Consider the following 11,830-nt stretch of genomic DNA (forward strand, 5'->3'; position numbering starts at 1 on the left):
AATGAAGCTGCTGCTAGGAATCATTAGAAAAACAATAAAAAATCTTACTGCTAATATTATAAGTGTGCTTTTACAAAAGGGGGAACCTGGCTTCCTTTGAAGAAAAGTAATTTGGTATCTGTGTCCAAAACAGATCGGTTCTGGCCATTTAAAAACCAACCAACCATGTAGTACATTCAGTTTGTTCTTTTATTCTGGCGCATTGACCTAGGGCAGAGAGATGGGAACTGCAGCTCTTGGGTCCCATGGAAGATCCCCAGAGAATTCTCCCAGTATCATCATGGATACTCTAGGTTCCTGTTCTCCACTTTATTCATCACGTCTGAGGTGGAATTTGCATCTCCTCGCCCCATCCTTTGGCACATCATACCGTTTATATTTTGTAGATAACAAGCTGCCGTTGGAGATTACCTGAACAAACAACTCCTGCGTCTTGCCCATGGTGACAGCTGTTGTTCCCCTGGGTATTTGCTCTGCATTCCACAATGGTGTTTTCTGTGCCATTGCAGTTAATATCATCCAACCAGATGAAACCTGATCCAGGTCCAAAATGAGCACCACCTGGGGCCGATATAGCTTCTCCACAGCCCAGATGCTTGCAGACAACTTCAGTGTCATTTATGTCCCAGGTGCGGTCACATACGGTTCCCCACTGCTCTGTCTGGGGAGGCCGAATCTCGACTCTCCCACTGCAGTGATGTGGGCCATTTACCAGTCTGAGATGATCTGAGAACAAAGGAATAAAAAGATGTAGGAATCTATATGCAATAACGTAAGATGACCCTGAAAATTTCAGAGACTGGATTAATTGTTTCTTCCCACCCAGGTGTTTCACCTTGAGCTTGTCTTCCTCTAGTACTAACCAACATATGGCTGTGCAATATGCTTCAGTTATGGAGAACACATCAACAGATGTATCCCTGTCTCTTTGGGAAAGTCAGTGTAAGCATAGGATACCTCGATCCGGGAACTATTACTGCTCTGTCTGTAGCTGCTGTTGTTATGAGTGTGCACTTGTAAACACCCTCATAGTTTCTCCAGGGGCGTCACTAGCATTAGACAAGAGGAGACAGTTGTCTGGGGGCCCCTACTGCCTCAAGGGCCCCCCAGAGGCACATCACATGACTCCCCACCTGCCCGTTTTGCACCCCCCATTAATTAATATTGAGTCTCTTGGAGATCGGTACTTCGGCAGTAACAGAGAGTCAAGAAAGGGTTAACTTTTCTCCCAGCCCAATTGGTTCTCTTGGCGTCTTGTGCTCCTCTTCTGCTTGGAATGTGTATGGAACTGCAGAGCCCAGGAAGCTGGCTGTTGGCTTGTTGTTCTCCCTCCAAGAATGAAAGTAAGAAGACATTTTGTAAAAATAAATCAAACCTTTGCTGTTTGTTTGGTTGGTTTGTGTGTGATTTGTTCCCCTTGATCAAGCTACCATGTTGCTTGCTCTCTCCCCCATCCCCATGAACCATGTGTGTGTAGTACATCTGAGAGAAGTCCCATCCTGTGTGTGTGAGAGAGAGAGAATTCTAAAGCTTAATAAAAAAAATTTCAAAGTATGCCAAAACTATTCTAGTGCAGACTTGTAAGAAAAACCCTCTCCATCCAAATAGTAAACCTTGTTGTGAGGAAATTAGTTAGTGCAAAAATATTGACAGCTATGAAAAGAAGGTGGGGGGGGGGGTGCTCTGACAAAATGGATGTTTTTGTTTTTGTTCCTTTTTATTCCTGAAGTTACACTGCTTATCGCTCTAATCTGGTCTCTGTGTTTGTGGCTTTCTCTCCCCGCACCCTTATTAAAAATATTTATATGCTGTTTTTTTAGCAACAGAGTTGTCACAATGGCTTAAATAGCAAAATATGAGAAAATGGTTCTCTTAACATGTTTCCTCTTTTAAACATTACTATTTTATTTTATTTTGCTTTGTGCTTGTAGCATGCTCCCCCACCAAAAGTCTATTTTTGTACTGTGTACACTTGCTTCAAAATAAGGCTTTGCAAACCAGCTCACAAGAAACTCATTTTTAAATTGCACATGAAATGATTGGTTGTCTTTAAATTCTGTAAAATTGGGGTAACTCCATATATGACATTCTGCTGTCCTCTTTGAAAACAAAATGGTGGCTTTTCTTTCTGTAGTGTATAGACACACTATACATTGTATATATACTGTAGTATATTTTATTTTATTTTTATTTATTTTATTTTTACATTTATATACCGCCTTTCATTAAAAGACAACCCCAAGGTGGTTTACAAAAGTTAAAACATACAATAAAAAGGCAATAAAAACATCAAGCTAAAAAATATAAAAACATATAAAAACAGGCATAAAAACAATACAACAGGTAAAAACACACAGAAGCAGCAGTAAAAATGATTATGTAAAAGCCTGGGTAAAAAGCCAAGTCTTTACAAGCTTTCTAAAAGCCGTGATGGAGTCTGAGGAACGAATGGCTACCGGGAGAGCATTCCAGAGTCTAGGAGCAGCAACAGAGAAGGCCCTGTCCCGAGTGCACGACAGCCGGGCCTCTCTCATTGTCGGCATCCGGAGCAGGGCCCCCTCAGATGTCCTCGTCAAGCGGGCAGCAACCCTTGGGAGCAGGCAGTCCCTCAAATACCCCGGGCCCAAACAGTTAAGGCCTTTAAAGGTCAAAACCAGCACCTTGAATTGGACCCGGAAACGAACCAGCAGCCAGTGCAACTCTTTCAAAATGGGGGTGATGTGTTCCCAACGGGCAGCTCTGGATAAAACCCTCACTGCCGCGTTTTGCACTAGCTGCAGTTTCTGGATATTCTTCAAGGACAGCCCCACATAGAGCGCGTTACAGTAATCCAGCTGCGACGTGACTAAGGCATGGGTAACTGTGGCCAGATCTGCCTTCTCGAGAAAGGGATGCAGCTGGCGCACTAGCCGAAGCCATGCAAAGGCACCCCGGCCACCGCCTCCACCTGAGCTTCCAAAAGCAGAGCCAGGTCCAGTAGTACCCCCAAGCTGCGTACTTGCTCCTTCAAGGGGAGTGCAACCCCATCCAGAACCGGTAAAATCTCCTCATCCCGATTGGTTCTCCTACTGACCAACAGTACCTCCGTCTTATCCGGATTTAGTTTCAGTTTGTTAGTCCACATCCAACCCATCACGGCCTCCAGTCCCCGATTCAGGACATCCACCGCCTCCCTAGGATCAGATGACAAGGAGAGATAGAGCTGAGTGTCATCCGCATATTGCTGACAACTCAGTCCAAATCCCTGGATGACCTCTCCCAGCGGTTTCATGTAGATGTTAAACAGCATGGGGGACAAAACCAAACCCTGCGGGACCCCACAGGCCAACGGCCACGGGGCTGAGCAGTAGTCCCCCAGCACCACCTTCTGGACCCTCCCCTCAAGAAAGGACCAGAACCACTGCAACGCAGTGCCTCCAATTCCCATACTCGAGAGGCGGCCCAGAAGGATACCATGGTCGATGGTATCGAACACCGCCGAGAGGTCCAACAGAACCAACAGGGATGTACTCCCCCTGTCTAGTTCCTGGCGTAGGTCATCCACTAGAGCGACCAAGGCAGTCTCAGTCCCATACCCGGGGCGGAAGCCAGATTGAAAAGGGTCCAGATAATCCGTATCATCCAAGACCCTCTGCAGCTGGGACGCCACCACACGCTTCATCACCTTGCCCAAAAAGGGAAGGTTAGACACAGGTCTATAGTTATCCAGGTTGGAGGGATCAAGGGAGGGCTTTTTTAATAGTGGTCTTACCACCGCCTCCTTGAGGCACGATGGCATCCTTCCCTCCCTTAATGAAGCATTAACAATCACCTCCAGCCATCTGCCTATCCCGTCCCTGGCAGCTTTTATTAGCCATGAAGGGCAAGGGTCAAGAGCGCACGAAGTTGCCTGCACACTGCCCAGGATCTTGTCCACATCCTCAGGCCGCACTAACCGAAAAGAATCCAACACAACGGGGCCAGATGGTACCAGAGGCATGTCTGCCGGAACTGCCAAAACTCTGGAGTCCAGGTCCGCTCAAATGCGAGCGACTTTATCTGCAAAGTGACAGGCAAACTGATCACAAAGAGCTGTAGATGACTCCTCCCCCATTGTCTGGGGGGATGTGTGGAGCAAGGTTTTCACCACATGAAACAGCTCTGTTTGTCTGCACTGAGCAGACGCACTGGAGGTGGAGAAAAAGCATTTCTTCGCCGCCCCCACTGCCACGGCATAGTCCCTAAAATGGGCTCTAGCCCGTGTTCAGTCAGATTCGTGACGACTCTTCCTCCAGCATCGTTCTAGCCGTCGCCCAAGTTGCTTCATCGCCCTAAGCTCCGAGGAAAACCAAGGAGCAGATCGGGCTCCACCAAGCCATCTCTCCATTCCAGAGATCAACCAGGGCCTCGAAAGGGTCACCAGCTCTGGACACTGGAAACTCCCTGAGGGCCGTCTGTAATCCAAGCGGATCCATAAGCCTCCGGGGGCGGACCATCTTAATCGGCCCACCACCCCTGCAGAGGGCAGACCGAGCAGTCAAACTAAACCCCACCAGGTGATGATCTCTCCATGACAAGAGAGTGGTCTCAAATTCCCCCACCTCGAGATCATTTATTTCCCGGCTGGCAAAAACCAGATCCAGAGTGTGTCCCGCCACATGGGTAGGGCCCGATACCAATTGAGACAGGCCCATGGTTGCCATGGAGGCCATGAAATCCTGAGCCGCACCCACTAGGGGGGGCCTCATCGTGGACAGTGAAATCCCCCAAAACAATAAGCCTGGGGGAACCCAAGGCCACCTCCGAGACCACCCCCGCCAGCTCAGGTAGGGAGACTGAAGTGCAGTGGGGTGGTCAGTACACCAGCAGAATCCCCAGCCTATCTCGGAGGCCCACCCTCAAGGACAAACACTCGAAATTCTGAGATTGCCTGACCGGGCACCTGGAAACGGGGAGGGTCTCTCAAAAGATGACTGCAACACCTCCTCCCCGACCCTCGAGGCGGGGCTGTTGCACGATCTGGAAACCTGGAGGGCAGAGCTGAGAGAGACCAACCCCGCCCAGTGCATCCAACCAGGTCTCCGTCACACATACCAGGTCAGCACGTTCATCCACAATCAAATCGTGGATGAGAGAGATCTTTGCATTAACTGACCTGGCATTCAGCAGCAGCACCCTAATTCTCGAGGGAGTGTTCTCAGAGCTCCCTGGGGTCAGGGGGTTGGGAGAAGGGCCAGAAAAAAGAACAGGCCTCAATTGCCTGGACTGTTTTCCCCTGTAACGGCCTGCTCAACTCCTACCGCCATACCTCCCTCTGCCCGTTACCCGTGATATTACCCGTGATATAGTGTATAGACATATACTATAGTTGCATATGATTTTTTTGCATATGATTTTCTTGCTTAAATGAAATGTAGTAAATAAAAGATCAAACTGAATTGCATGCTGCTGTGATTGGTGTAAAAATGCTGTTTGAATGTGCTTCTGACTTCATGTTTAGGATTGGAGTGCATGTGGCTAAAAGTCATATATATGAGAATGACACACATCCTGTTCTTCCTGCAAAGAGGTCAGTGTAGTGTACATGTTCTTGCTCCCCACTTTTTTCCTCACAACAATCCTGTGGGGCAGGTTTGGAGGAGAGAGAGAGTGTGTCTCAGCTAAAGTCCCACTGTGAGTTTCATTACTGAATGGGGAACACAAGTCCCCCAATCTTAGTCTTGACACTCTAATCACTACACCACACTGGTTCTCAGCTGTGTGAGTAGGGGACAGGAGAAATCTGATGCAGGAGAAAAAGGAGATTCATTTTTAGCTGTGAAGCAAGCTAGTGGGGAGAAGAGTGTTGAATACCTTTAAGAGAGCATGAAAGGGTTTCATTATCAAAATGTGGGGAGGCTCTGGGCCCAAGCCCTGGATCTTTTAAGTACCTAGCAACTCCTTTGTAAGGGACAGAGGAAGAGTGATAGGATTTTCCATGCAAAAGCTGGTATTAGCAGGTATGCTCCAAATTTCTTCTAAAAAATAATAATGATCAATCTTTCAATCAATCAATCTGAGTATTTTAGTGTAAAAAGTAGTGAATTCAGCTAATTTAAGTGGGGGGGGGGAGAAGAAAAGGAATGAGAGCAGAGAGGAGGAGGAAGATAGGTGGTGTGAGGCGGGCACAAGGCTGTGTGTGGCTCACCAGAGGTGCATCAGAATCTAATCTGGCCCACCACCAAATTTTAGTTTGACACCCCCGGCATAGTGCATTTTCAAGAGAGAGAAAATCCAAGCCCCAATATTTATATTTGGGGGGGATCTTTTATGGGGGGGATTCTTGTTGCACCCTCTGTAATTTCCTGCTGGATCCACCCCTGTGAACTAGATTCAATGTGAACTAGATATTCACCGTATTCATAATGGGGATGTGAGTGTGAGTGCACTCTATATTGTGAAGTGTGTTTGTGTGTGTATATCAGCGAGGGACCCATTTTAAAATCTTGTCTCTGGGCCCACTCCAACCTATCTACGCCCCTGAGTTTCTCCTTATAGATTGAATGGCGGTATGGAAAAAATGTCATTCTGCTCTTAACAGGTGAATCAGACAATTGCCTTGCCTCTAATAATGTGCTTCTATCAGCTACAAAAACATCAGGCGGAAGATCCATGTTCTCTTTTTTGAAGTCTCCAATCACTGACTGCTCTAAAGATCAGGAAAACAAGAGGATTATGGTAACAAGAAGAACTGATCTACTTACTTTCCCAGTGACTTTTTCTAGTGCCGAGTGATCCATCAAACCAGATTGCCTGGCCATGCAATGCCAGCATCTTGCCATCTTTTTCACGATCACATTTATTCCCCCCTCCCCCACAAGGCTTTGCTTGGCAATGACTGAGGGATGATTCTGTCCCTGTGCATTGGACATCATCCAGCCAGATTCTCCCCATTCCTCGCCCAAATTATGTTCCACCTGGGCCTGATATTCCACTTAATGTTAGCATACATTCCTGGCTTCCTGCAACCCTTAGCTGTCATCACTAACCATACCTCACTGGCCTTTATGGGCCAATTCAGATCTCCCACCACAGGTACTTAGACTATTCACCAGCCTGGCCTCAGTGTCTAAGGTCCAAACCAAACAAGGATATAAGAAATTTCATCTTTTACTCATATCCTCTATTCTGTTAAATACTGACTGGATAAATTTTATCTTGCAAGTTAATCTTGTGATGATCGTAGAGTTGCTAGTTGCAGTTCTCTCTTCTTCCTTCAACAGCACTTTGAAGTCCTCAGATTAGTAGAGACAGTGCTTCCCACCATGCCATGAAAATTAGTATCTGTTGCTCACTGCACATCAAACATTTTTTTCGGGGCACAGGTATAAGGTCAGGGCAGTATTCTGCCCCCCCCCATTCAGTTCAAAGCTCTCATGTTAAAAGTAAGGTGTGAATCAACCTGTTCATTCAAGAACATACCTGAACAGACAACTCAAGCATCTTCTTCATGACCACAGATAAGATCTCCCCAAGAATTTGCTGGACAGTGATTGAGGGCTGATTCCCTCCCTGTGCAATGGACATGATCCAGCCAGATTCTACCTTTTCCTCTTCCATATCGTCCTCTAAGGTGCATTTGACAGCACCTTGAAGTACATAAGCAAATGATGCTTCTATCCATGCCATGAAAAGATGTACCTGCTGATTCTTGCATATCATTCATATGTTAGGGGCATAAAGACAGGCCAAGAGGGTATATATTCTTTCAAGTTCAGAACTCTCATGTCACAAATAAAGTGTGAATCAAGCTGTTGGTTCATGGACTTACCTGAACATGTCACACCAGCATCTTCTTCATGATTACAATTATGGTTCCCCCAAGAATTCGCTGGGCATTGTCTGAGGGCTGACTCTGTCCCTGTGCATTGGACATCATCCAGCCAGATCTTCCCAGTTCCTCTTCCAAATCGTGGTCCACCTGGGGCCGATATTGCATTTCCGCAGCCCAGCTGCTGGCATACAACTCTGGCTTCCCTGATGTCCCAGCTGTCATCACAAACAGTGCCCCACTTGCCATCATGGAACAATTCAACTCTCCCACTGCAGCGATTTGGCCCATGCACCAGCCTGATATCACCTTCAGTGTTTGAGCTCAAAACCATACCTGGGTAAAAGAAATTTCAGAGACTGAAACAAGAAGTGGGTAAGGTGAATTTATCTCTTGAGTCATCATTCTGAACGTAGCAGTAGCATTAGAGAAAATGTGGTTAAGGTCTGTGAGCTGAAGGTCTCTTTCTCTCCATGTGTGTGTTTTGATTGCCTTAATAACTAAGTGCAGTTCCTGCCAATAAGATCCTGGAAAGTCTGTGTATACATGTTTATTTTCCTTTTGATTTAACTTCTCTAACTACCTGTATTTTACATCCTTTAATGTCTACATTTATAAATAAAAATACTTTTCCTGTTTTCAAAATGCAGATTGCTATTTCTGCAAGCTCAAAAAACCACCTTACATGCCGAAGTGTCTGAAAACATTCACTGAATCCTAATGGCACAATACAGCCTTCCAAACTCTGGTTTCAACAGCTTGATCATCTTCAAACTAAAGTTTCAAATGGAAGTTTCCAGGCACTAAGGGAACGATCCCCTCCAAATGTTGTGCGGGGGCGGGGTGTGCCACGTGAAGGTGGGCTAATTGGGCAAAGTATTGAATGAACTGGATCATACTCTCTTAAGTGTTTGACCTAAGGTGCAAGGGCACCTTCTTCCATATTGGGAAATAGAAATAATCCAAAGAGAGGCCTAGTGGCAGGAGTGATGGCCATGACCTGTAGAGTAATAATTCCTAACTGCCAAGTTCCAGTTTACAAGGAGATAGTGAAACTGTCCATGAGATCAGGCTTCACTATAGCCTGCAGTCTTCAATAGGCTTAGGTCTGCAGTCTTGGTTCCCTTTTCTGAAATGAATGCTGCATTTTTTACTTTTACTTGCATCCACAATTTATTTTGCTCCTTCAGCATTGCTTGTTTCTAATGCATAACACGGTTTCTTAAAATAATCTCTGTGACTTTTCAGTAAGAAATGCAGTTCATAATCTCATGTAACCTCTAAAGAGAGGACTCCCACTTGGGTAAATGAGACCTATATTACAACACTGACGAATGGGAAATATAGCTTAAAGTCCAAGTCACTGCCTGATTTGAACTGTGAAACAGATGTTAGGGCCTTTCACTCATTAACCACATAAGCCAAATAATATGGTAATGGGAAGCAGGACCATGATCTCTGTTTGGCGCCCCTGCCAGCTGTGTTCCCTGACATGTTTAGACATGTGAAATCATTATGTGTTTGAACATACGGAATGGGAATCTACATGAGTACAACTGAACACACAAAGGCTCTCAGCCTGCTTTGGAATCCTGTGTCAATAGGGTGTTGAGTCAGTGTTTGAACATCTGCAAACCACACATAGTAGCAGCACCAGAAAAAAATTGAAGGGGGGGGCACAGAAGCAACAACATGCATTTATGGGCAGGCAAATTGTTTCCCACATATTAGATTTCTGAAACAGAAATGGGGGCAAGTGTGTGTGCGGGGGGGGAGCCACTTGTCTGAGGGGGCACTTGCACCCCTTGACTGCTCTTACGCTGTTCTAGATCTCACAGGAGTTATGATATCCCTCATGCTAATGTCTGCTAGGCCAAATGGAGTCATTCACAGGAAAATAAGAAAGCAGTAGTTGGTTTTATGATACTGTGATTAAAGAGGACTTTCAGTCCCTTACATATTGTTTGACTTCCATTTATAATAGTATTTACTATAGTAGTGTTGAAAGGATATATGAAAGGATATATGAAAGGATTTATATAACTGATTAATGGAATGGTTTGACAAGTCTGAGGCTTTTAAAGATGAGTTGGGATCAAAAGATGACAGGCAGTCTACAATGCAATAAACAAACAAAAGGACTGAGGCTAAAAGAGAGTGTCTTTGACTAAGGCCATCTAGTGAGTTTGTGGCAGAAGTGAGATTTGAATGTGGGATTTCATCGTGCAATCCTGTGTTTACCTAGAGGTAAATTCCATTGAGTTCAATGGGGCTTATTTCTAAGTAAATGTGTAGGATTGCAGCCTTGGCTTCTTAGCCAGTGCTCAGGGGATTGAGCTGCTCTAGGAAGAGCATCTAGGTTCCAAGTTCCCTTCCTGGCTTCTCCAAGATAGGGCTGAGAGAGATTCCTGCCTGCAACCTTGGAGAAGCTGCTGCCAGTCTGTGTAGACAATACTGAGCAAGATGGACCATGAGTCTGATTCAGTATATGGCAGCTGCCTATGTTCCTAAGTCTTCTAGTGTTGGTTTAGGTAAGTCAGATAGGTATGCTCTCTTTGTTTGTTTGTTTATTGCATTGTAGACTGCCTGTCATCTTTTGATCCCAACTTATCATAAAAAAAAACCCCAACCATCAAGTAAACATAAAGCAACAATACAGTATGACAGTAATAAACTGAATTACAACTAAAAGAAGACACAGGAACAAACATAACCATATCTGTAGTGGTAGGTAAAAGGTTCTGTAATAGATCAACGGCTAAGAGGAAGTATGCAGTTTTAATCTATCTGAAAATGGGCAAGAAGGATGCAAGAGCATGAGTTACCATGACAAAGGAATTCCAGCATCCAGAAGCAAGCACTGAGAAGAGCTTATCCTGTATGTTCAACAAGTGGGCCTGGGCCAGTGTTGGCATATAGAGCAGAGTCCCATCCAGGAGATCTAGTAAGGTGGGTAGATTCTTTTGGGAGAATGGAGTCCTTTAGATTGCCTATAGTATTTTGCTATTACTTAAAATTAGGTGATGATAGATAGCAGACACGGTGATCATGCCTTGATTGTAGATGATTTAGGATAACTATGAAAAGAATAGTCCCAACTAATCTCCTGTAGAATCTATTTTCCTAATTTGAAAATAGATGGGTGAATAGGTCTGTTCTACAGATGGGAATCCTTGGGTATTATTTGTCCTGTCTAAAGATTATATCCAAAATGGATGTACAGCCCTCAGGGACACATTTCTGTCAGAGCAAATGGCCTTTGTGGCGAGGGGAGAAAACTGAAAATCACATGCCCATCCCTGCATGCTGTGCTGAGAAGCAAGATTGCAGTGGAGATAGTGTCCAAGCTCCCTGCAAGAATGGAACTCTTGCTCTGAGCTGCAGAGAATGTTGGCCAGTTATACAATTATAAGCAGAAAATGGGATGAGTGTATCAATAAGTTCTTGATATAATAGGAAGAGAGTCCGCAATACTTCCCAATATTCCCAGTTTAGAAATATATACCTTGGTTCAGAAATATGGAGTGATTAGAGACATATCTGAAACATAGCATCTGCTGATGAGAGAGGTAAAATGGCAAGTTGGTATAATGATCTGTTGCTGAGAATGAGTATTTTTTTCTTTCGATTAGTTGTATGTATGTAGAGGGCTGGTTTGCTTATGTTTAAAGACTCTAAGTATGTGCAGGAGGTACAGGTTAAAGGAATTTTTAGGTGATAGGCTGCAGTAGTGGGACCCCTACAGGCAGCTGGAGGAAACCCTGTTTGGAATGTTGGGAAGGATATGACAGTTAACAGTCATGATCAGTGAGAAGGGCTTGTGGGTGGGTGGTGGGAAGGCTGCTTACTTACCTTCCCTGCAGATGACTGCTCCTCCGTTGCTGGGCATGCTCACCACATACCCAGACAATCCTCCTCTGCCCCATTTAGCACAAAGGGTCAGGTGACGGGATGTGTCCTGGCCCCCAGAAATCCCGTAATGTGTGGGGAACACATTGGCTTCCTTAGCCCAGTCTTGGCTGCATGTGAGAACAGCCTCCT

The 11,830-nt window shown here is 45.2% G+C and overlaps 1 protein-coding gene across 1 annotated transcript in view; it reads right to left on the reverse strand.

The window, feature by feature from the left end:
* The window catches only part of LOC128331053 (deleted in malignant brain tumors 1 protein-like), a 131,679-nt gene extending 120,317 nt beyond the window's left edge, over positions 1–11,362 (reverse strand). Inside the window, exons 1-3 of the mRNA XM_053264416.1 lie at positions 11,295–11,362; positions 7,790–8,125; positions 412–726 (exon numbers count right to left, since the gene is read on the reverse strand). Coding sequence (XP_053120391.1) covers positions 412–726; positions 7,790–8,125; positions 11,295–11,343 — 700 coding nt within the window. The 5' untranslated portion in view covers positions 11,344–11,362. The remainder of the gene's footprint in view (positions 1–411; positions 727–7,789; positions 8,126–11,294) is intronic.
* Positions 11,363–11,830: the final 468 nt, after the last annotated feature.

This window comes from Hemicordylus capensis, chromosome 6 (assembly GCF_027244095.1).
Source record: "Hemicordylus capensis ecotype Gifberg chromosome 6, rHemCap1.1.pri, whole genome shotgun sequence".
NCBI lineage: Eukaryota > Metazoa > Chordata > Lepidosauria > Squamata > Cordylidae > Hemicordylus > Hemicordylus capensis.